The following is a 23,280-nucleotide window of genomic DNA, read 5'->3' on the forward strand; positions in this document are numbered from 1 at the left end:
CCACTCCAGTAAGCGGTCACCCTCAGACAGGGCTGCTCCCACAAAGCTTCTCCCTCCTAGTACCACCAGCACCCCCAACCATGAAGCTGCCGCTCTGGCGCTGCCTCGAGGAAAGGGTTAACGGTGACTTTTACAGTCCCGCGGAGCTCTCAGCAGGCATTAGCGATGTTGCTGCTGCTGCTGCTGTTTCAAAGACACACAGGGGAAGAGAGGAGTTTCCTCCCCCGAGCGCCTTAGCAGTCCCGTTTTGGACCACAGGACTTCTCCCCTCTGCCAAGCGCAACAGAGCAAGCCCAGCTCTGCGGGCACCGGCAGCCAGCTCCGGGCCGGGCCCAGCACCCGCGGGGAGCGCCTGCAGCTCAGCTTGGCGCGGCTCCGCTGGCCGCTCCCGCACCGCTGCCCCACGCTGCGGGCCGGGCCGTACCGAGCCGGGCCGTCGCGCGCCGGGCGGCAGGCGTTGGCCCGGCCGGGGCCGCCCCGGGGAGGCCGGCGAGCGCGGCGCGGCGGGGCGGGGCCGGGCGGGGCAGTGCCGTGCCGTGCCGTGCCGTGCCGTGATGGAGGGTGCCGAGGCGGCGAGCTTGCTGGGGGAGCATGGCGTGGGGCGGCCGGCCCAGTTCAAGACCTACCGGCGGCGGTGGTTCCTGCTGGCCGCTGTGTGCCTGCTGAACTGCTCCAACGCTATGGTGAGTGCGGCGCGGGGGCGGCACCGGCCCAGCCGAGACCCGCCGGCCGCCCGGCTTCCCCTGCCGCCCCCGCGCACCCCGCGCCCCGCCGCGGGGAGCCGCTCCCGCCCCGCGGCTGGCGGAGCCCCGCAGCCTGGGGGGACGTTGCGGGCCGCGCCGGGCAGCGGGGACGCTTCTCCGGAGGGGCGACGGCGGCCCCGCACGGGGGGTAGAAAGGGGCGGCTGCCGGCAGCCCCGGGGTGCCCGAGCAGTCGTGAGCGCATGGAGGAGGTGCAGAGCAGGCAGAGCGAACAGCCCTCTCTCCTGCCTCCTTGTGCCGAGCAGCTCTGGCTGCTGCTGCCGCCGAGGGAGCGTGGGGTCACAGGGCTCACCTGAGCCAAAACCATCTCCCATCTCTTCCTAGAAGCAGCCAGGCAATCTCCAGGTCTCTGCCCCAGTGCCCTCTCAGATCCACCCCCTCATCCTTGGAGCACCGGAACTCGGTTGTACTTGCAGAGAAGCCTCAGACTGGCCGTGCTGTAGGGACCGAAGAAGCGGCTTTTCCTTTTGAACTTTGTTTCTCTGGCTGCGGCTTCGGCCTACACACCTGCCTTTCTGACCGGTGGGAGCCGGGGCATGGAGGGGTGGTAATGGGGGAAAGGGTAAGATGGGGCAGGAGGGTGCGTGCAGTCCAGAAGGGCACCCCAGGAAGTGCTGCGGCGTCAAGCCGGACTGGGATGGAGCAGAATGTGTTCAGGAGCACAGCTGAAACTGCTGCCGAGTCCACTTCGTAGGCCATGGGAGGCATAGAAACTATTCAGCATCTGAGAGAGTCACATGTTTCAAGCCTAAGAAGAGTATTGAAACTCCTTGGATAGAGGAGCAGGAGTTAGCTCTGTCTTACTGCTGGATTGCAACAGCAGATTTGTCTAGTCAGAAAAAGGAGCAACTAGGTTTCCCTTTGGGATCTGTTGCACATACAGAACAGTATAGGAGTGATTCTGCACTAAATATACTGGAATGTGAACTTATTGCCTACAGGTACTTTATCCTGAAAGACCTAAAAAAAGGGATGCCAGATCATATCCCATCTGTTGAACAGATTAAAACTAAATTCAGTAATTATCAAGACAAACACATAAAGTTTCCCTTTAACGACTTTGTAGCATGCAAGCCCAAATCTTTGCTTACTAAGACATGGAGGATAAATGCATCCGCCATCCTGTCCCTCCATCCCTCCTGATGGGAAATGTCTGGCTGAGGCCATTTCACGCTGTCCTCCCATGGCCATCGGGGTGCAGCACTGAACAGATGTACTCCTGAATGTGCCCAGAACGGTAGAAGCCATTTACATCAGTGCTGGCCATAATACCAAACAGTTGCCTGTCATCCTTAGTACAGGGGAGACGTGGACCTGTTGGAGCAGATCCACAGGAGGGCCACAAAAATGATCAGAGGGATGGAAAACCTCTCCTATGAGGAAAGGCTGAGAGAGTTTGGGTTGTTCATCCTGGAGAAGACTCTGGGGAGACATTATTGCAGCCTTTCAGTACTTCAGGGGGGCTTTTAAGAAAGATGGGGCCAGATGCTTTAGTAAGGCCTGTTGTGACAGGACAAGGGATAATGGTTTTAGACTAAAAGAAAGTAGATTCAGACTACATATAAAGAAGAAATTTTTTACTATGAAGGTGGTAAAAACATTGGAATGCGTTGCCCAGAGAAGTGGTAGATTCCCCATCCCTAGAAACATTCAAGGTCAGGCTGGAGGGGCTCTGAGCAACCTCATCTGCTTGAAGATGCCCCTGCTCACTGCAGGGGGGTTGGACTAGATGGCCTCTAAAGGTCCCTTCCAACCTAAACTGTCCTATGATTCTATGATTACCACGCTGTGAATGCAGGCTGTCTGGCAGCCAAGATCAGGCACTGCAACCTGCAAACATTTAAATGCTGGGAAGGAACAGTAGGTATTCCATGACGCAAGAGTACTGGAGTAGAGAAATGGAAAAATATAGTGACAGTTTGGCTGTATATGAAAACCAAAAAAATAAATGTGCCTTCTCAAGAGAAAATCAGTGTATCCTTTAAGAATGTAAAAGTGTCCTGCAGAAAAGCAATGTGAAGTCCCACTGCTTGCTTGCAGTTAAATTGGCACAGCACAAGAACATTATGCAACAGGAAAAAAACCACTCTGCTAGAAGTGGATGGTGATGGCATGGGTGAAGGAAGCTGTACAAAAACCTTTCCAGGATGTCATGTCAGTCTTTGACTTTGCTGAAACCTTACCAGTTAAACTGAAGAGTTTAAAAAGGTCCTTCCTTTCAATGCATCTACAAGTATAACTGTGTCCTGAGTAATGTTGCTGAAAACTCTGTAACTCTAAAAGATGTCTGTCTGCCCAGTCTCTTCCCAACTTCCTGACCGTCTGCAGTATTATTCTCCCACAGTATTAACTTAAGCCAGACCTTCACTACTTCAAAACTGGGTGCTTAATCACAGAATCATAAAATGGTAGGGGTTGGAAGGGACTTCTGGAGATCATCTTGTCCAACCCCCCTGCTTGAGCAGCAACACCTAGAGCAGGGGGCACAGGATGGTGTCCAGGCTGGTTTTGAATATTTCCAGAGAAGGAGACCCCACAACCTCTCTGGGCAGCCTGTTCCAGTGCTCTGTCACCCTCAGAGTAAATTAAAAATATCCTAACTGGAAGTACTGTTTCTAAGCCACTGCAAAGGTCTGGAATGGCAAGTACACTGACATACAAAGTTGTAACCAAACAACTCCTGATACTGAAGTTTCTCCTAAATGTTCCTGATAAAAATCACATTAAAATGGAGGGAGTGGTTGAAAGGCCATGAAATTAAAGTGGTTGGTTGCTGTTTAAAAGTTCCAGATGGAAAGATTAACTTACCGGTTCTGTGGTGTAAAAATTGCCTTGCAAGTTAAGATGTGTCCTTAATTCCTGTGCAGATGTGGCATGCAGCACTGTGTTCTATGTATTCCTGTGTCAGGCTATCTGCAAAATGCATATGATGAGGACACATGACTTTTGGACTGTCTGACTTTGAAAGAACATATCACCTCATGTGCTGGACCAAGGTTCCAGGACAATGCCTTGTATTCCCCAGTCTTACCCATGCACACGAGCTGCTTTCTAACAGTGGCCTTCAATGACACTGACAGTGGCAGACAGGAGATGATTCTGAGAGGGGGAGACTGTTAATATCAGGAAGGCAAAGTAGGAGGAACTTAACTGCAGGAAAGCACACTCAGTAATGCAGCAAGGGCAGGCTGAGAAAGAAATATTCCTTAATTCAGTCTGGTTTAGGATTGTCATTGAGCAAAGCCAGGCCAGACCATGTGGTGATGAAAGGGGTGCTCTTCCCTACTTCCTCCTGCTCCATCATATGAAATCGCTTCTTTAACAAAAGCACAGTGGGATAAGTATAAGGGAGGCTTTTACACCAGTGATAAACAGCCCCTTACTTGAATCTATTAGAGTTCAAAAGCCCCTGCCTCTCCCTGCTGTACAAAGTGGGTACTATCTTACCAGGGATTGGTTCTCATTTCCTAAATACAGCTAGTCCGGAAATCTCTGGCTGACAATGTAGTGTAAGAAATCCTTGCATGATTTTAAGAGGCCAAAAGTAGGCACCAGTATGATTCACTTGCTGCTTGAAGTCCTGGACAGAGGGGCTCTTCTGACCACAGCTAAGCTTAGATGATTGCTCCCTAGCTGTCTCTTGCAACATTCCTGGTGAGGGGTGACGTAACTATGCCTGCGCTTGCTGCCCAGATTTGTTTTGTCAAACTGGTGCTGTGGTTTTGAGCGTGTGGGTTTTTTAATCTGAAGACTTGATGTTTAAGAGTATTCATGGTATGCTGACAGCTGCCGTATCAGTAAACTGCTGAGACAAATACCTCCTTCCAGTAAAGCTGAACAGGTGGGAACTTTGTGTTTCACAGGAGGAACTTTTCCTTGCCTTAGCACTGGGGACAGAGAAATGCACAAAATGAAACCAAGAGTGTTTCCTGCCCTGTTCTGTGCTTGTCAGCATGAGCAAGCTGGGGAGGAGGAGTGGAGCAGAGGGTTGGAGCTGGCTCATACTTGGCTGGGTAGTTCCTGACTCACCAGACTGGAGGACTTCCACCTCCACTTAGTGTACTTGGAAGAGGAAGGAGAGCTGCACAAGTGGAGACTGGCATGCTCCAGGGTAGGGTGTGCACGTTCCTCACCCACGCCTGTCTGCTCCAGCAGTGCCCCTGTAGGTACGCATGCACACATTGTTGCTGCTGCATCGCTGTTGTGTCCTGCTAGACCTCCTGAGAGCTATAGAGGCTAAAGGTGACATGTAGGCAGGGATCTGACCTTTCCAAAGATCATGCCTCTGTCCTTACTTCATAGGCTGCTGTGTCAGTGTGGGTGCCTTCAGTTGAGGACAGGGGCTGTTTGCTTCCAGACTGTGTGGCCCTTTTGACCCTGAAGATAAGGAATCAGGTGTAAGGCCCTGGTGCCAGGGGAGGAGGAGGCAGCCTGCGTGTCTCAGAAGGACATCCTACATCACCTTCAAAGCAGTGTCCGGGTGCATGGGAGAGAGCATGCTGGGGCTGGGAGGGCTGCTGCAGGCAATGCCTGACTGGGGGATTGGTGAGCTGTGCCTCTGCCTGTTATAAAGCAGAAGGTCCCATTTCATGCAAGTCATACCCCTTGGCTCCTCCTTTTTAAGCTGACAGAAAAGGTATCACAGGGGCATTGCGCACATCTATACAGTATGCCAGACAGTGAAGAGTGTTCCATATGGCAGCCTTTGCTAGATGATACCCCCATTGACATGGCAAAATTTCCACCCTGCCTGATCGTATTCACTTAGCATTTTGCAAATTATTTTGCTTTTCACTTTTAGAATCTTGATTTGTTGGTGAGGAGGGTAGATGCTGGTCAACAGCTTGCCTTTCATGGAAAACATTTTTGGTACTTCTTCTGGCAGGACTGCACCTGGGTATATGTGTGATGCATCAATATATCATTACTGCTTTTTGAGGTATGAAAATTCTGGGGCTGTGTTTATTTATGCTGTCTCCTGCAGCTCACACCTATGGCTTGCGAAAGTGTAGAGTCTGTATGGGGTTCTGCCTTCATCCACCACCTTGCTACCGTTGCAGACAGAGAATTGGTGGCTCACAGCCCACCTCCTGCAGAAGGGGGAGGGAGGATGAAGGTTGGGCTCCCTTGGAATGGGTGGAGGGAAACTGGGTCCTGCAGGTGAATTAGGTCCTGGAGAGTCTGTGTGGGAGTGAAAACAGTAAAGGCAATAGGGTAGAGGAACTGAACCTGGAGAAGATGGAGGTAGAAGGGAAATGAGAGCAGGAAGAAAACTAGAGGATTTGCGCTGATTCGGGGACAAAGAGGGCTGGATCCATGTCTGAGAATCCGTTAAGGGCTTACAAGGGTATCAGAAAGAACAACAAAGAAGCTTAGAAATGGGGGCTGGATGAGAACAGCTGTAATCTGTTCTAGGTTACAGGAGTGCCCAAGCAGGCTTGCAATTAATGGGGAAGGGCACAGGCAGTCTCTGGGAGGTGCAGGAGAAGAGAAAACAAAATCTCAGCCAGAAGAATGTTAAAGCAAAGGGAGGGAGAGCTGAAAGTGGAGCCAGTACCCCTCCAACATCAGTACCAGTCAGGTGGTTTGCATTTCAGTGCACTTGCTTTCCCTGGTGGTCCCACATGCTCCATTGTTAAAGGAGGTGTAAAGGGGGCTCTCCTGTAATTGAGGATATAAATAGGCTCTGGGTGGAAACATTTCTGTCCTTTTCATCTAGTGATGGGATATGGCTACCCAGTCAGCCAGCTGAATGCTGAAAGCAGTGGGAGCTGCAGCTGTACTCCACTGCAAGCGAGAACAGGCTCTTGGGTGTTCAGTGGACCTTCTGTCGCCTTCATCAGTTACTGTGCCCACTGTGTAGTGAAGAGTGTGTGCTGATGTATGACTTCCTGCCCGGATTAGCATGCACTGGAGCTTTTGCTGTCTCTAAACTCAGAAATCACAGCAAGATAAACACAATTCTAAGGCTTGAGCTCAGGAGAGAAGAGTGTGGGAACCACAGTTCCTGCATTTGGAGAAGAAGTGGTGTATGTTATTGCAGTGGCTATTTCAACCTGGGGATAGAAAAAGGTACTGACCTCTGCTTCTGCCAGCTCCCAGCAGAAGGACTAGGGGATTGGGCATGACGTAGTGAAATGGATGGGGTGCTCTTGGCCAAGATAATGGTGATATCAGTGGTAAAATAGGCCTAGAATGAGGAACTGCAGACACTGGGGGTTTGAATTTTTGTTACCAGCCTTAACATCCTAATTTCAAGGACAGACTAAGGTAGCGAGGCATTTCACAACTCAGTTAGACAGTGTGAGGAGATGCTGAATTTCTGTTCTGGTGGAGGTGTTCATGCTTACCCATCTTTGCTCTCTACTCTGCAGCTGTGGCTGACGTTTGCTCCTGTGGCTGATAAGACAGCTGCCTACTTCCACATTTCTCTGGAGATGGTCAACTGGCTCTCAACAGTGTACCTCCTCATCTCGATCCCATTTGGTCTGGTGGCAACATGGGTTCTCGACAGCATGGGGCTCAGATGTGCCGTGAGTTAAACTGTTTTGGTTTCCTTAGGGGGTGTTTCACCTAGACATAGCAGTAGCTGCACAAAGCACTATCATGCATACTGTGGATAGGAGTCTTGCCAAATGCTGCTGAGGATGAGGATGTTGAAAGCTCTGTCCTAGTTCAGTAAGAGCTGTCACATCATGCCTGAGCTGGGGAGCAGTGGGAAAAGTCAGAAAAATGTTGCATGCCTACTTGCCTTTTCCTGCTTCAGTTTTTACTGCCTTAGCCAACTGATGGGGACAGATGCTGTGGGCTGACTCTGTGAAGAGCTTGCTGTAATTGGGTAGGGTTTGCTATGGAAGAGTGTTAGCGCAGCTATTTTGTTTGCAGAGTGAGTTTAAGGAGTAGAAGGGCACGGTGCAAGCAAGAGACCCCTGACAGTTCAGAGCTTGGTCTATGCTAAGCTAGCTTGGGGTCTCTGCACAGTCTTCCCAGAAGCAAGAGTGTTGTGGAACGTGGCAATGAAACACTAGCATGCTAGTGGTATAGAAGAGCATTTGCAGGATCCATATGCTGGATGACTCATTGCCATGATCTTTAGATTGTGACAGCAAAGTGCAGGTGATGGTGCAAACTTGCAAACAGAGTGAACTTTTGATTTCTCACTAATACCATGACAGTGTCTGCTGTCTTGCATAAGCTGCATTGTGGTGTGGTTCTCATGTGGGGCCTGGACAGCCACCTTGCTCCCTAAGGAGACAGGTAACTCATCTTCCAGTGGCCCAAAAGGGTGGGGGTCATCTGCAGGCAAGTTTCCATGCTATGATTACTAACACCCAGCATCTCCTGTAGTACATCTGAGACCCTGCTCGTGCTACTCTGTTGCATTAAGTTCTGTTCTTCAGGCTTCAGGTCATAACTGCTGGCTGTTTCTGCTTGCTGCAGGTGATCCTGAGCGCGTGGCTGAACATGACAGGTAGCATCATCCGGGGGTTCAGCGTCCTGAAGTTCCTGAGCTTGGGTTCCCAGAGTTACTGGTACCTGTTTATTGGGCAATGCCTCTGTGCACTGGCACAGCCCCTTATCATCTTTTCACCGACTAAACTGGCAGCACTATGGTTCCCAGACCACCAGAGAGCAACAGCAAATATGATTGCATCAATGTGTAAGTGATAGCTGCCAAGTAATATTGCCGCCTCGCAGAACTTGCTAGCGTTTGTTTGCCTTTTACAAGCAGCAGCCAGAGGAAACCCTCTGTACTACAGCCATTTGGCCCTGCAAATACAGCTCCACCCAAGAGTTTCATAGCCATGTGCAATAAACCAGTGCCTTCAAGGCCCTGCAAGACAGGCAGGCATTTCCATGCTGTGGAGCAAGAAGCGTGCCTTAGCCACAGGCAGGTACAAAGTTCAAAGTAAGACATCCAGGCTCCCAACCTTCTTCCTCTCTGTTGTGACAAGGTGATCATCTTTGCCTAAACATCATAGAGGTTGGGGACAGCCCTAAGTGTTACTAAACATAAAGTCTGTAGTGGCCTTAATTCTGCAGTTTGTTGTAAAGGTGTCCAAAATACATGTGATGCCAGTGGTCACAGTTGCCGTATTCTGTAACTGGATAGAAGTGAGGCTGCTGCAGCAATTTTGTCCACCAGTTCATCCAGTAGCAAGGCTGAGTGTGTGTTCCCAATTGGTATGTATGCACACACAGATAAAATATACTCAGCTGGCCATGCAAACACGTTTGGGATCCTAAATGCAGCAGGACTACCCATGCAGAAACCACATCTGCCTTGCAAAGTGCCTGAAAGCTGGAAAACTGGAGGGGAGGCACCAGATACACTTGCTCTAATCTCATTCCTCTCTTGGCTCCTTTGGGACCTGCTAGAGACAGGATACTGCACTTGACAGACCTGTTTCCTCCCTCCATGTGACATCTTCCCAAGCAGTCAGAATAAATGTCCTCCTCCTTTCTCCAAGGACTTGAGAGGTGCCCCAGAAACTGGGCTGGCTCACTGGCTCCAGCTGGGAAATCTCACAGTACCTACATATGTGGGGGACCCCCATCTGCCAACAGCTGTCTTCTCTCCCCATTGCCTTGGAGTTGTGGGGAAGGGGAAGGCATGGGGAAAAGGGCAGTATAGGAGCACCCCTAAGCTGCTTTCCCAATGCTGCTGAAAATCCAGAAAACATGCGCTGTTGTTTAGCAAGAATGGATTTATGGTGTCAGAAAAATAAATTATTTTTGCACTGCCTTCGCTAGAATAGGGTAGACCTGATGGCTTACCTTTTTTCCCAGGGTTGAGATAGACCTTCACCTTCCCTGCTAGAGAAGGAGCTCCATTATCAGTGTGGTGGAATACAGTTACTAGCAGGGACCACTGGGCACTCAGTCCTTCACTGCCCTGAAGGACCCCAGCCTGTGGACAACTTGCTCTCTTTAAGTGAGAGAGCAACCAGAGCAGCCAAAGAGCATTTCTTTCATATAGCATTCTCAGTCCTTATAGGACCAAATGGATCTAACTATGGGAAGGAAGAAAACTGAATAGCAAGGAGCAGTGGAAACCCAAGATGGTGTTTAATCTGTAGCATGTTGAGATGTCGGTATGAGGACTGAATGGGCTGTTATTATCTGCTGCAACACCTGCTTATTGCTGTGTAGAGGGCTTCCATAAATTATATCTGGTTACACCCACTACTGTCTGCTGTACAAAATCAGGATTTCATTTTGAGAGAGTTTAAATATTGCCTAGAAGGAGTATCTGCCACAGCTGCTGTTGTTTACACCAGTGGCAAACTGGCAAATGCCTACATGTTACTTCTCATCTCTATGTTCCTTATCCTCCAGCTATTCAGTCTTGTTGCACCTGTTTGTCAGGTAGTCAGGACAGAGTCACCTCCTCTGTCCTTTGTCTAGAAAAACTGAATGGCCCCAACCCAGTCACTTTACAGGCACATTTCCCTTTGCCTATTCCCACATCTCCATGTCTGCCTGTTGATCACATGAGCTTTTTCTCTTAGCTTGCTCTGATTTATCAAAACCCATTTCATGTGTTAATGGCAGAGCAGCACGCAGCATTGCTGTACTGTCAGTATCAGTGCTGACACAGAAACTGGCCCTACAGCCTCCTGTCATTATCCGCACAGCTCCTGTTAGTGCCTCTGGGTAGGCTTCCCTGTGTTTGGTGTGCAGACAAAAAAAAATGGTGCATTCTGGATCCTGCTGAGCAGCTGAAATCACTGTGACTCAGCTGTGCTCTTCAGTATTTATCGTATCTTGGTCTTCCCTATCACTTGTAGAGACTTACAGAGAAGCAGTGCAGGGCCAAGAACTGGTCCCCTGTGAAGACCATGAGATTTTCTCCTGCATCAGGAGAAAAAAAGACTTGTCTGAATCCACTGAAGTGGCCTCTGCTTCACCCATGGGATTTTTCATTTACCCTGATCTGTCAGCATGTCATTTTCTGCACCCTGCAGAGTTTTAGTGCCTCAGCATTGCTGTCCACAAAACACATAGCCCCATTGCAGAGTACTGCAAGCTAATCCACCAGGGCCCCTGAACCATAATGTACAGTGATTAACTCCACGATCTCCTTTCTATTCTTAGTCTAGGTTCATATCATTTCTCTTCCCAGGAAAAGAAGATGGCTGAAACCCTGTAATTACTCAGATAGTCTCACTTAGTCTTTTCAAATTTAGCCCAGTGCTTACAGTTCCACCCCTCACCCATGCCACTGGAACAGCTTCAGCATGCTGATAGTTCATGGAAACACCTGACAGTAGTTTTCAGTCAGTCCCCTGCAACGCCTGGGTGCACGTTACCCGACAGAGAAGCTTTAATCAATCTCATTGGAAACTGTTTTAACTGTGTCCATGTACTTAGAACCAGGTAGCTTTTCACCAGGATTGTAAGCTAGTACTTTCCCAAGTACAGAGTAGAAATGCTACGGTTGTTGTGTGCTATAGCACTGTTAATGATGCCTCAGCATAATCACATAAAAGACAAAGTTGGAAGGCACTTCTTGGGGTCATCTCATCAAACCCCTTCCTCAAGCAGGGTTGGCTACAGCAGGTTGGCTAGGGCCATGTCTAGTCAGGTTTTGATGACAGGATGGAGATGTTGCAACTTATCTGAGTGACTTGTTTCAGTGTTCAACCACTGTCCCACTAAAAACGTTTATATTCAGACAGAGTTTCCTGTGTTACGGTTTGTGCCCATTGCCTCTTATCTTGCCACTGGGCACCACTGAGAAAAGTCTGGTTCCCTTATCTTTACAACTTCTGATCAAAGTTATTTTCTCCAGCCTGAGCAGTCCTAGCAAACCCAGCCTCTTAATGTATGAGAGATGCTCTGGTCCCTTAATCATGGGTCTTTGGCCCATGACTGGACTTGCTGCATTATACCCCTTATCTTTCTTGTATTGAGGAGCCCAGCACTGGACTCAGCACTCCAGGTGTTTCTCACCAGGGCTGAGTAGAGGGGTAGGACCACTGCCTTCCACCTGCTGGCAGCGCTCTTCCTAATGCAGCCCAGGATGCTGTTGGACACCTTTCTGCAAGGGTGCATTGCTGGCTTATGGCCAACTTGCAGTCTACCAGGACCCTATGTACTTCTCTGCAAACCTGATGTCCAGCAGCTTCTGCAGGCTGATCAGTCCCAGCTCTCTCAGTCCCTCCTCACATGACAGAAGCTCCAGTCCCTTAATAATCTTTTTGGTGTTTTGCTGGACCAGTAAGTCCATGCCTTCCTCACACTGGGGAGCCCAGAACTAGACACAATACTCTAGATGTGGCCTCACTAATGCCAAGTAGAGGGGAAGGATCACCTCCTGCTGACAACACTCTCTAATGCAGTCCAGGATGCTGGTGGCCTTCTTTATTATGAGTTTGTGTTGATGGCTAATGGTCAAGTTGATGTCCACCAGGACTTCTACCCCCCCACCCCAGTTCCGTCTTGAGCTGTTCAGCGCCTGTGTGCTGGTGGATGTGGTTGTTCCTTCCCAAGTGCAGGACTTTACATTTCCTCTTGTTAAACTTCACAAGGTTCCCCTCTGCCCATTTCTCCAGCCTGTTGAGGTTCCTCTGAATGGCAGTGTAGCCATCTCTTCTATCAGCCACTCCTTCTAGTGTCACATCATCTGCATACTGGCTGTGGGTGCACTGTGCTTTATCATCCAGGTCTTTCATTAAGGTTGAACTGTAGTGGCCCCGGTATCAACCCCTGGAGTGTACCACTAGTGGCCTGCAGCTGGACTTCATGCCAGTGATGATAATCCTCTGGGCCCAGCTCTTTGGTTGACTTTCAGCTCATCTCACTGTCCACTTATCTAGCCAGTTCTTTGTCAGCTTGTCTGTGAGGATGTTATGGGAGACAGTGTCAACAGCCTTAGTAAAGCTGAGATAAAAAAACCACTGCTCTCCCCTCATCCACCCAGCCAGTCACCTCACTGCCTATTAGGTTGGTTAAGCACTTCTCCTTTGCTGAGTGCTCCTGTTCACCTTGTTGTCCTTCATGTGCCTGGGAATGGTGTCCAGGATTAGTTGTTCCATGACCTTCTGAAGGATTGAAGTGAGACTGAAAGGCCTGGAGTTCCCTGGATTCTCCTTCTTGCCCTTCTTGAAGATGGGAGTGACATTCAATCTCTTCCAGTGCTCAGGAGCCTCTTGGAGTTGCCACAGCGTTTTAAACATAACCAAGAATTGCCTTGCGATGAAAACAGCCTGTTCCCTCAGCACTCATTGGTGCATCTCATCTGTCCCATGGACTTGTGTATATCTGGTCTACTTAACGTTCCCTAACCTAATCCTCCTCCACTAAGGGTAAATCTTCCTTGCTCCAGACTTTACCTCTGGTCTCAGGATGTAAGGCTAGTCTTACCAGTAAGACTGAGGTGAAGAAGGCATTGAATACCTTGGCCTTTCCCATGTCCTTTGTCACCAAGTTTCCTGCCCCATCCAGCAGCAGGGCCACATTTTTCCTGACCTTCCTTTTGCTACTAATGTACTTGTAGAAGCCATTTTTCTTGCCCTTCACATCTCTCACCAGACTCAATTCTAGGGTGGCTTTGGCTTTCCTAATCCCATCCCTGCACACTAGCAGAAAATCAGCTTTACTCATTTGACTGCAGAACATCGCCTTAACATTAAAAAATTGTCTCCTGCAATTTTGGACATTTCCAAGCTGAGTCACAGGAGTGCTGCTTTACATGCTGCTCAGCTCCAGCTCCATAACAATGCAACCCCCTCCTCCAGTACAGACAAGTGTTCTCTTCTGCCATGTGATTTTTGTAGTTGGTAGCAGACATCAACTTATGTGCCAGCCTGAGCTTTACTCAGGAAATGTATTGGCTTGAAAGGTGTCAGAAATGACCTAATGTGACTTTAGAGAGCTGTTATAGGGCTTTCCTGCTTCTCATGCCCTTTTGGCAAAGAAGAGCAATGGCATCTTGGTGACCATTTGCCAGCTGCTAGAGGGAGGTCTCCTGTCCACATCTGAAGAGCTGTGTCCAGTTCTAGGCTTCTCAGTACAAGAAAGACATGGACATATTAGTGTAAGTCCAGTTAAGAGCCACTAAAACAAGCAAGGGAATGGAGTGTCTGTCACACCAGCTGAGGCTGAGAGAGCTGGGACTCTTCACCCTCAAGAAGGGGACCTTATCCATATGTATACATGTCTAATGGCATAGGAGGAGAGAAGAAGGGAAAGGACCTCTATTTGTTACTGCTCCTATATAACATCAGGACAGATTACATGGATTTGTCCATCTTTGTTCTGTCCCTTCAGCTTCGCATTTACTTGGGCAGCCTTGTGAGGGTGCAGACACCGTAATTCGTAGAGGAAAACCAGTTTACACGAGTTAGCGGGTTGTAGGGAGGCAGGTTTATAGAATGGACTTCATAGGGTTGAGGGAACAGATGTGGCAACAGTAAGACCACACAGTCTTACACAGTCTCCAAATGTTCCTTTCCTGGTTTCTCCCTATATGTGCCTGTTCTGTCCTTACTCACTGCTTGCTGCACACTGCAGCTCTGGTGCTGACTGGCAGTAGGGGTGGACACATGGTTCTGACTGCTTGCATGAAAAAAGTGTCTCTCTGTTTTATTTCCTTTCAGCCAATCCCTTGGGTATTCTTATAGCAAATGTGCTGTCACCTGCACTAGTTCCTGAAGGAAAGCACATCCCATTGATGGTAAATGAAAACTGCTTTAATCAGCCACCTTGGCTGATTAGGGTCCAGCTGATTTATTTGTTTGGAGGCAGTGGTGCTGGAAAGACTGGTAACATGTCTTTTCTTTGTGTTGTGTAGCTGGGTGTTTATGCCATCCCAGCAGTAACAGCCTGTGCTCTAGCAACTGTGGGGATTCACGAGAAGGTTCCTCCAACACCTCCTTCAGCCAGTGCCACTAACTCCACCTCCCAGCCATTCCTCACGGGGCTCAAAATGGTAAGTGCTGTAGCACAGAGAGAAACCAGTGCTGGAGTGAGGGATGCAGCCCTGCCAGACAGGGATGTGCTGGGGAATCTACTGTCAAAGCAGTCTCTGAACTCCACTCCACCAAACCTGCCATGGAAAGTCCCCTGAAGGAGACCAGTCACAGCAAGCTGCAAGAGACACTATCTGACCATTCAGCTGAGGGCTGGCTGCCCTTTGTCTAGCTCAAACAGGCACACCTGGGCTCATTCAAGAGGACCACACAACCTGAGCCTTCTGAGCAGATGTGGTAACAGGTAGGACAGCACATGGCAAAGTGAAGGAAGAATTTGAGCACTGAAAAGATCCTTCCTCCATACATGGTACCCATTTTAACTTGTCCTCTGGCTGAACTGACAGCAGAGAGCCAAACTTCTGTAATGATCACAGGGTTGCCCTGTCAACATTTCCAACTGAGGGGTCAGAGCCACTGACTCTCAAGTCTGTTGTCACAGCCAGGCCTTTTTTGCCCTCCACTTGTTTAAATGATACATTAACTTCTTTCTCTAGCTCCTGAGGAACAAGCCATACATCATTCTGGCAGTGTGCTTTGGAGGAGGAATTGGGATGTTCACCTGTTTTTCAGCTCTGCTAGAACAGATTCTTTGTGAAAAGGGGTATTCAAATGTGAGTATTCTTCCTTCCCTTCCCATTGTCCACATCATTTCTATTCCATTCAAAAATTTTCCCTGAGAAGGGACTCGGAGCAAAATTAAGACAGTTGAATATGCTGCTCTGTCTCACATCTTATTTGCTCACATTGTCTAATATAGATTAAGCAGCACATTAATCCAGAGCACAGTCAATATCTCAGTCTAATGGATGATCTGCATTTTCATTACTGCCATGGCCAGGCTCCCATTTGCAAATAAAAAACTTTTATTCCTCAAACACTTTTTAGGGAAAAAGAGTAATGGGTTTTTTCTAAGCCTCTCCAGAGCACTGATGTCTGTGCAGGCTTCTGACACCTTCCCCAGAGTAGGATGGGGCCCAGGCAGGCCCTAGAGTGAAGGTGAATGCAGGCTGATGCAAGCACCTTTTCCTCTTTGCACAGTATTACATGAAGCCAGGCAGTAGAGAAAATAGCAGGTACTGAGGCAGCTGTTTCCCCATCCTTCCCATGACACCGAGCAGGTGCTGCTTTGCAGTTGAGTACAGTGTGCGCACAGCTGGTGCCTCCTGCTCTCTCCCTGCAATAGCAAGGGGTTGCCCCAGTTCCCATGTTTCTCCTCAGGCAGGCAGTACTTCAGTCCTGCTGCTTGTATCTCCATGGAGGTCCTCCTAAAACACCTCTCTATCTGTTCTGTCTGCACATTTACTGGTCTGGTCTCTGCCCATTCCCTCTCAATTCCCAGGTCTGATACCTGGATCAATGCTCAGGTCACATTTGCACACTCCATTGACTTTTAACTGGAAACCTTTTAGACTTTGCAGCCTTGCTTTCTGTCTTTCATGATGCTTTTGTCTGTGTGTGACTGTCTTGCCCTGGCCTTTTAGCCCCTAGAAACTATTCCAGATACCCTTTCCTTCCACTCTGCCCCTGAGGCTCCCAAAAATGTTTACCCAAATTTGTTAAAGCTTCCCTGCTTTCAGGATTGGTGTCTGCATTTGAATTCTTAAGGATCTGAAGGAGCAGAACAAGCAAAGATAGTCACTGCAGGCAACAGCGCACGTATCCTATCCTAACTACTGCTCACTGCCTCTCAGATGAGACCTTGCTCCAGCCAGGCAATGCTGTGCTCATCTAACATGCTTTGGGGCTGCCAGCCTTGCGGAAGGCATTCTGCCAGTGCAGGTCCCTGGTAAGAAAAGGGCCAGGAGCATGATTATATACTAGAGTAGATCCCAAGGCAGTTGGACCCATTACCACCAGTGTGGACAAGGCACCTGATTGCTCCTGGAGGAGCCAAGAACAGTCTCACTCCTGGGCTGGAGCATTTAATGGCAGGGAACTGCTGCTGCTCTGCACCCAGGTTCCCTTGCCAGGTGTGCAGAGACTTGTCATCCATTGAGACCTTGGAAGTGCTGTGACCCTGCTGTCTCCACACATTTGTAGCAGCACCTGTGCCCCATTATTTGCTACTTGGAGCCCTGCAGAGCCCTTAGATATTGCAGTGGGCAGGGAAGCTTTTTCTCCCTCAGTAAGTGACCCACTAGCAGCAGGCAGATGGATCAGTAACATTAAAAGCTCTTTCTTAACTGTTATAGTTGCTCAGTTACTTGTTCTTTTGACTTCCAGGAATTTGCTGGCCTGAATGGTGCACTGTTCACAGTGTGTGGTTTGTTGGGTGCTTTCCTGCTAGGGCTGTATGTCGACTGGACAAGGAAGTTCATAGAGTCCACCAAGATTTCTTTCTGTCTGAGTGCACTTGCCAGCATCGTCTTTGCAGTGGTGAGTTCTCCCTTGCATTGCACCATACCTGTGGGTTTAGTTCTGTTGCCATCCGATAAATCATCAACTCAAACCAAGGTCATTTGATGTCATAGTATTTATTAAGCTATGTGTTACGCTTTGGAATTATCTCTCTGTGCTAGGAATGTTTTAAAGAAAAACACTTCACTGAGGATTTCACAGTCACCTTGGAGCCTGAGACAGACTGCTTCAGGATATAAATTGGCATAATTTTAGTTCCTTATGTTGGATCACCATGTTTGTCTGCTTGCTGGCCCTGAGACCATTATTTCAAGAAGGAAATGGAATTGCTAAATATCCATCTTACAAAAATGAAAAAATTCAATGTTTTTAAAGTCAAGAGATAAATCTCCGTCATGTAGCCATTTGTTGATTCTAGAGGGTTGGAGGCAAAAGGGAAATTTCAGGAACTGTTAGGGAAGGTAGTGGTGAGAACAGTGAGCCCTTGGGACTTCCTGCAGGTTATGGGTTCAGAGACCTGTGCAGCAGTGATGACACTGAGACTTTGGTGTTGCTTTTCTGCCTGCAGACTTCTCGGTTCAGGCATCAGGCTGTCACGCTGGCAATCACCAGCGCACTCTTTGGTTTCTTTGGTTTTGCCATCTACCCCATTGCCATGGAGCTGGCTGTGGAGTGCTCCTACCCCGTGGGAGAAGGCACATCTACAGGCCTGATTTTTGTTGCAAGGTAAGCAGGCAGGTTAAATCCAGTTGTCAGCTGACCTTGGGTTCAAACACATACACAGACGTACACACAGAGGGGTGTGGACATCAGTACTAGCCATCCTGCCAAACTTCTCTCTGGTGTCCATGCATATGACCATGGCAAGCAGGGAGCTGGCTGGCTGAGCCACAGAGCTGAAAAGCTGAAGGTTTTAAAGCAAGGATGAGTATGTGGAATTGGGGCAAGAAAAGCAAGAAGCATGATGAAGGTCTCCCTTGCTTGGCACAAAGCGGGACTTAACCATGCCCAGCTTTTGAAGCAGATGCGGGTTGTAGGCCTGAGAGGGGTACCCATTCCCACAGCAGTACAGGGACTTTTCAGGTGTCAGTGTTCTGCTGAAGGAGATGGGGCTCATCACTCACAGGGCAGCTGGTCACAATAGATGGGGCAGTGGCAGATCTTCCCATGATCGATTTACATGCCTAACACTGGCACTGGACTGCAGCAGGAATTACTTGCTGGAGCCATAAGCTGTGATATACGTGGCCTGGTGCCATATGTGTGTGTTAGGTGGAGCTGCAGCAGCATGAAACATCAGTCAAAGGGGGGATTAGACACTGCCATTGAAGGCTGTTGTCTGCCACTGGTTGTGGACTTTGTTGCTCCTGCCAGCCAGCTATGAATGAGGAGGAGGCTGAAGTCATAGCATGACTTTTTCCCACGCTCAACTGTGCAGTGAGGTATTTCCAAGCCTCTGCCCAGTGACTAATCCTCAGTTCCTTGACAGCTGTAGTTCAACACCTGCCTGCCTCCAGAGTGAGTACATATTGGTCCTGCCACACTGGCCCCGTGTCTGGGGGTATGCTGAAAGGCTGACCTGAACACCCTGTGAACCACAGCCAGTTAAACAAATGCATTGGGCTAGAGGAAGCTGGCAGTAGCTTTCTCTGCTAGAAGAACCCTGCTTTATAAAAGGGCCTCACTTTCTCTGCAACACTGATGAATTGGGCAGGTGCCATGACTGTATGTTGGCTTCTCCCCACAGCCAGATTGAAGGTGTGATTTTAATGATTCTGCTACAAGCCCTCACCGTGCGTGTTTCTGAGGATCCATCCTCCACCTGCGCCCTTGACCAGGACGGAGCTCTGGACTGGACAAGTAAGTATGTCCTTGAGAAATTATGCTGGACCCTTGATTGCACCCCACATACCCCCGACTTTCCTCCAGGTCTCAATGTGAGTGAGCCTGCAAGACTGATTCCTGTTGTAGCATATCTCTTAGCCACCTTTCTGAACCTGATGGTGCACTCCTTGCTGCTCCTGCTAAACCAGGCCTGCAAGGTTGAAACGGGAAGACCTCTAAGGTGCCATGAATGCTGCTGCTGGCTCTGCATTAAAATATCTCCTAGAGCAACCCTGCAGAGACCTGAGCTTCACCCAGCTGGAAAGCAGCTGTTCTGGGGGAAAGACACTGTCCACATAGCACAGCCTGCACTGATTTGCAGTGTGGGAGGCCAAGACTACAAATGCATCGAGTGAAATCTACTTCCCTTGCTTCCATACACACAGCTGCCTGGGTTTGTAACATCCCGCTACAGCTTTGTTCTGACTTATTCCGCATTTCCCTTCCTCTCCTAGCAGGTCAGGAGAAGAGGCAGCAACTGAGATGAACAGGGGCACAAATGTGTTTTCACTGCAGGCTAAACACTGGTCTTGATCTCTCAGCTGGTTCATATTTATGTAGTACTGACACCAAGTCCCGGGGACACACTGTAACACAAAGGCTGGCAAACACCTTTTAAATATATCCTGCCTGACTGAGCAGAAACTCGCCAGAACAAGGTCCACCAGCTGGTAGGCAACAAGGCTTAAAATCACAGAATCACAAAATGGTAGGGGTTGGAAGTGACCTCTGGAGATCATCTTGTCCAACCCCCCTGCTTGAGCAGGCACACCTAGAGCAGGGGGCACAGGAATGCGCCCTTGAATGTCTCCAAGAAAGGAGACTCCACAACCTCCCTGGGCAGCCTGTTCCACTGCTCTGTCACCCTCACAGGAAAGTTTCTTCTCATGTTTAGGTGGCTCTTCCTGTGTTCCAGCTTGTGCCCATTGACCCTTGCCCTGTCACTGGGCACCACTGAAAAGAGTCTAGTCCCATTGTCCTGACACCCACCCTTTAGATATTTATAGGTATTGAGGAAATCCCAACTCAGTCTTCCCTTCTCCACGCAGAACAAACCCAAGTCTCTCAGCCTTTCCTCATAAGGGAGATGCTCCAGCCCCCTGATCATCTTGGTAGCTCTCTGCTGGACTTGCTCGAGCAGTTCCCTGTCCTTCTTAAACTGGGGGGCCCAAAACTGGGTACAGTACTCCAAATGCGGTCTCACTAGGGCAGAGTAGAGGGGGAGCATAACCTCTCTCCACCTGCTGGCCACACTCCTTTTTATGCAGCCCAAAATATTGTTGGCCTTCTTGGCCACAAGGGCACGTTGCTGGCTCATGGTCAACTTGTTGTCTACCAGCACTCCCCAGTCCTCCTCAACAGAGCCCCTTTCCAGTAGTTCAGCCCCCAGCCTGTACTGGTGCATGGGGTTATTCTTCCCCACATGCAGGACCTTGCACTTGCTTATGTTGAATTTTGTCAGGTTCTCCTCAGCCCAGCTCTCCAGCCTGTCCAGGTCACACTAGCATACCCCAAAAGGAATTTCACTGCTTCATGTCTGAAAACCTGCAACTCTCCATCTCATCAGATCAGAGTTGGATCTTGTGATTAGGTACCCATTCCTACTCATTTTGTGGTCTGATACATATACGGACATCCGTGGAGAAAGGCATGGCGGTGTTTATTTGAGACACTGCTGGAATGAGAATGCAACTACTTCCAGGCCTTGTTCCATAGCTTTTTAAATTTACTTTTTTTTTCCTTCAGAAAAGGTTCTTTCAATATAAATTTTTCTTTTATTAAAGTTTATTCTTATTGAACCTTTCCTACACTTTGCTCTTGGATAATATAACAAGAAGCACTACTTGTGTGGACGTGTTTTCTTATGAAGCTCAAGTGTTTTGACTCAGTCTTTCTTGTAACTTTCTTCACCACCCCACAACACACAAACATGTACACAGACACAGAAACACACACTCCCGCAAACACACTGTGCACCAGTGTCAGACCTCCAACCTGTGGAGCAGGACAAGAATCCTGGAAACCTTCCACATTTCACCCAAATCCTGTGCCAGTGTTACCTAAGACAAGGTTTGGCTGTTACCAAATTGGTATTGCCCCACTCTGAGCTGCACACTGTCCTCAGGAGTAGCCCTTGGGAGGAGATCACCCAGGCTGTGTAGTTGCTGGGGAGCTGACCTCTGGACTTCTGCACCTGTGGCCCTGTGGCAAGTTTTGAATTCACCATCTAAAAGTGTATCTTGATTGCAGCTCCAGTACTGGTGCTGGCTGGCCTCTGCAGTGCTATGGCTTGCTTCTACGTCATCTTCTTCCACACTGACTACAAGCGGCTCCATGCTGAGACAAGGAGTGGTGATTTGAACAAGGCAGAAGATACAGCAACACCAGATGTTCCTGAAGCCTAACCGGGACAAAAAGGGGATGCCAAGGGCCCAGTAAGGGAAGGACTCAGGCCTGTGGGCAGGGACCATGACTGCAAATGCTCAGCTGGCACACTGGGATATTTGGGTCCTGTTGCACAGCAAGGAAGAGCTAGAGCAGAGTCACTGGGGCACCTTTGCTGTGCCTCCCTCAATCTTGTATTTATTTGTGAGTCCAGGCTCTAAGAAAGGCTATGCTGCTAGAAAGGTCAAAGTGGGACTGGACAACTATGCAGGTAGCAGGGATTTTTAGCTGACTTAATTCATGGTAAATAAATGTTGCAGAGGAGAAGGGCATCATACTTCAGCCATTTTTTAATTTTTGTGTATTTGGATCAGGGTGAAGCTTTCAGAGGGGTGGAAGCCATGTCTATCACAAACCTAGTGGAAAACTTATGTTTAACAACTGTTGTTCTTGTACAGCATAACAACTCTTCCACTCTAAGGTTGGAGTACATCCTAGCTAAAGGGTGGTAGGAGCTTGGGCGTCCTTCCACTGCAGCAGGGAAGTGTAGGTTTGTGATCTGTTAACACAAGTCTGTTACAATGAACCCCTTTGATCTCTCCTACAAACAGGAAAAGAAAAGCCCTTCTTACAGTGCCACCTGTAAAAGAAAATAACAGAAAGCCACAGAATGTGGCAGTATTCCTTTGCTTTCTGGTCCCCTGCCAGATGCTGAGACATTAAGGATAAGCTTATTTTACTCAGGCTTCTGTTGTTTCTCTGCCTCTCCTGCAATTCCAGTGGTTCAAGTTTTCCACAAAACGACGAACCTGCTGGGGCAAGGTTAGGGTAGTGTACCGTCTGCAGGCCAAGTCATGCTCTCCTATAGGGGAACACTGAGAGGGCGGGTCTCTTTTTGGGGGATGACACGGCAGTGCCTGGGGTGGTGGAAGCTGGCAGGAGAACAGGCAAACGTGACCACTTAGAGAATGCAGGGATAAGTCATAAGTTAGCCCTGTCATAAGTTTCTGCAAAGGGTTTTTTTGGGGAAGACCAAGTAAGAAACAATATCAACAAACACCTGGTTCTCTCTGCAACTGACAGCTGTTCTTCAGTGTTAGAAGAGATGGGTAGTGACACAAAAGATCCCATTTGCAGTTCATTTACCCTAACAATTGCAATGGCTACAACTGGATTTTTCATTTTACAGTACTTCCACAGCAGTCCAGTGTCCTGCTTTGGTGTTCAGGTCTAGATGTACCACCTGAGAACTTTTACCCCGTAATATTTCAGCAGTAAAAGACAAGATAGATGGGACTTGGTGATGCTTCCTAACATGCATTTTGAAAGCGGGTCTGAGTACTTGATGATTAAGGGAACTTGATGCAAAGTGGACTTGTGACTGGCTTTGTCCAGTCCAGCTAAAGGATGGTCACAAAGCAAAGGATGGGTTTTCCCTGAGGAACACTGTACAGAGGAGCCCTCTCAGTGCCTGAATTCTCTTCCCCATTAGCAACTGGAAATCCGTCCCTTTGTAAAACACCTGGCTGCATCCTTTTAGAGAGCCTGCTAGTTCCTACAGCTCCCAGCCTTGATCTCACCAGTGAGCACTGATGTTTGTCGAAAGGAGCAGGAAGGAGGACTGAAACTGAGGTTAAACAAGACCAGTTTGGACCTGTCAGAGAATGAGATTAGCTGACTTCTGTAAAACTAGCTGGTCAGTTCTGCAGCCCTGGACCTAGTACACAAAGCAGATTAACATGAAATTTACCTGCCACTCCTGAGTCCTACTGTACTGGGAAGCAAGAAGCACTTGGTACTTTATAATTTTATATATTTACAAATGCTTATGTTTTTTAATAAAGGGTGCTTTAAGAAAAGATTAATCTTTTCTCACTATATTAAACTTAAGTACTTTATAGGTGCATCAGAT

At 48.7% G+C, this 23,280-nt stretch overlaps 1 protein-coding gene across 1 annotated transcript; it reads left to right on the top strand.

Moving 5' to 3' along the window:
• Positions 1–522: 522 nt before the first annotated feature.
• On the top strand, positions 523–23,227 carry SLC49A3 (solute carrier family 49 member 3). The gene is made up of 10 exons (XM_075078825.1): positions 523–683; positions 7,137–7,295; positions 8,203–8,422; positions 14,367–14,443; positions 14,561–14,698; positions 15,236–15,352; positions 16,965–17,117; positions 17,668–17,825; positions 18,847–18,959; positions 21,234–23,227. The coding sequence occupies exons 1-10, from the start codon at positions 555–557 to the stop codon at positions 21,386–21,388; spliced, it is 1,419 nt and encodes a 472-aa protein (XP_074934926.1). The 5' UTR covers positions 523–554; the 3' UTR covers positions 21,389–23,227.
• Positions 23,228–23,280: the final 53 nt, after the last annotated feature.

This window comes from Phalacrocorax aristotelis, chromosome Z, assembly GCF_949628215.1.
Source record: "Phalacrocorax aristotelis chromosome Z, bGulAri2.1, whole genome shotgun sequence".
Taxonomy (NCBI): Eukaryota; Metazoa; Chordata; class Aves; order Suliformes; family Phalacrocoracidae; genus Phalacrocorax; species Phalacrocorax aristotelis.

Excerpts from the sequence above, each read along its gene's own strand:
- SLC49A3 (XM_075078825.1), top strand. The coding sequence starts at position 555 with ATGGAGGGTGCCGAGGCGGCGAGCTTGCTGGGGGAGCATGGCGTGGGG. Across the intron at positions 8,423-14,366 it reads AAATATGATTGCATCAATGT|CCAATCCCTTGGGTATTCTT; the intron begins GTAAGTGATAGC and ends ATTTCCTTTCAG. Across the intron at positions 15,353-16,964 it reads GTGAAAAGGGGTATTCAAAT|GAATTTGCTGGCCTGAATGG; the intron begins GTGAGTATTCTT and ends TTTGACTTCCAG.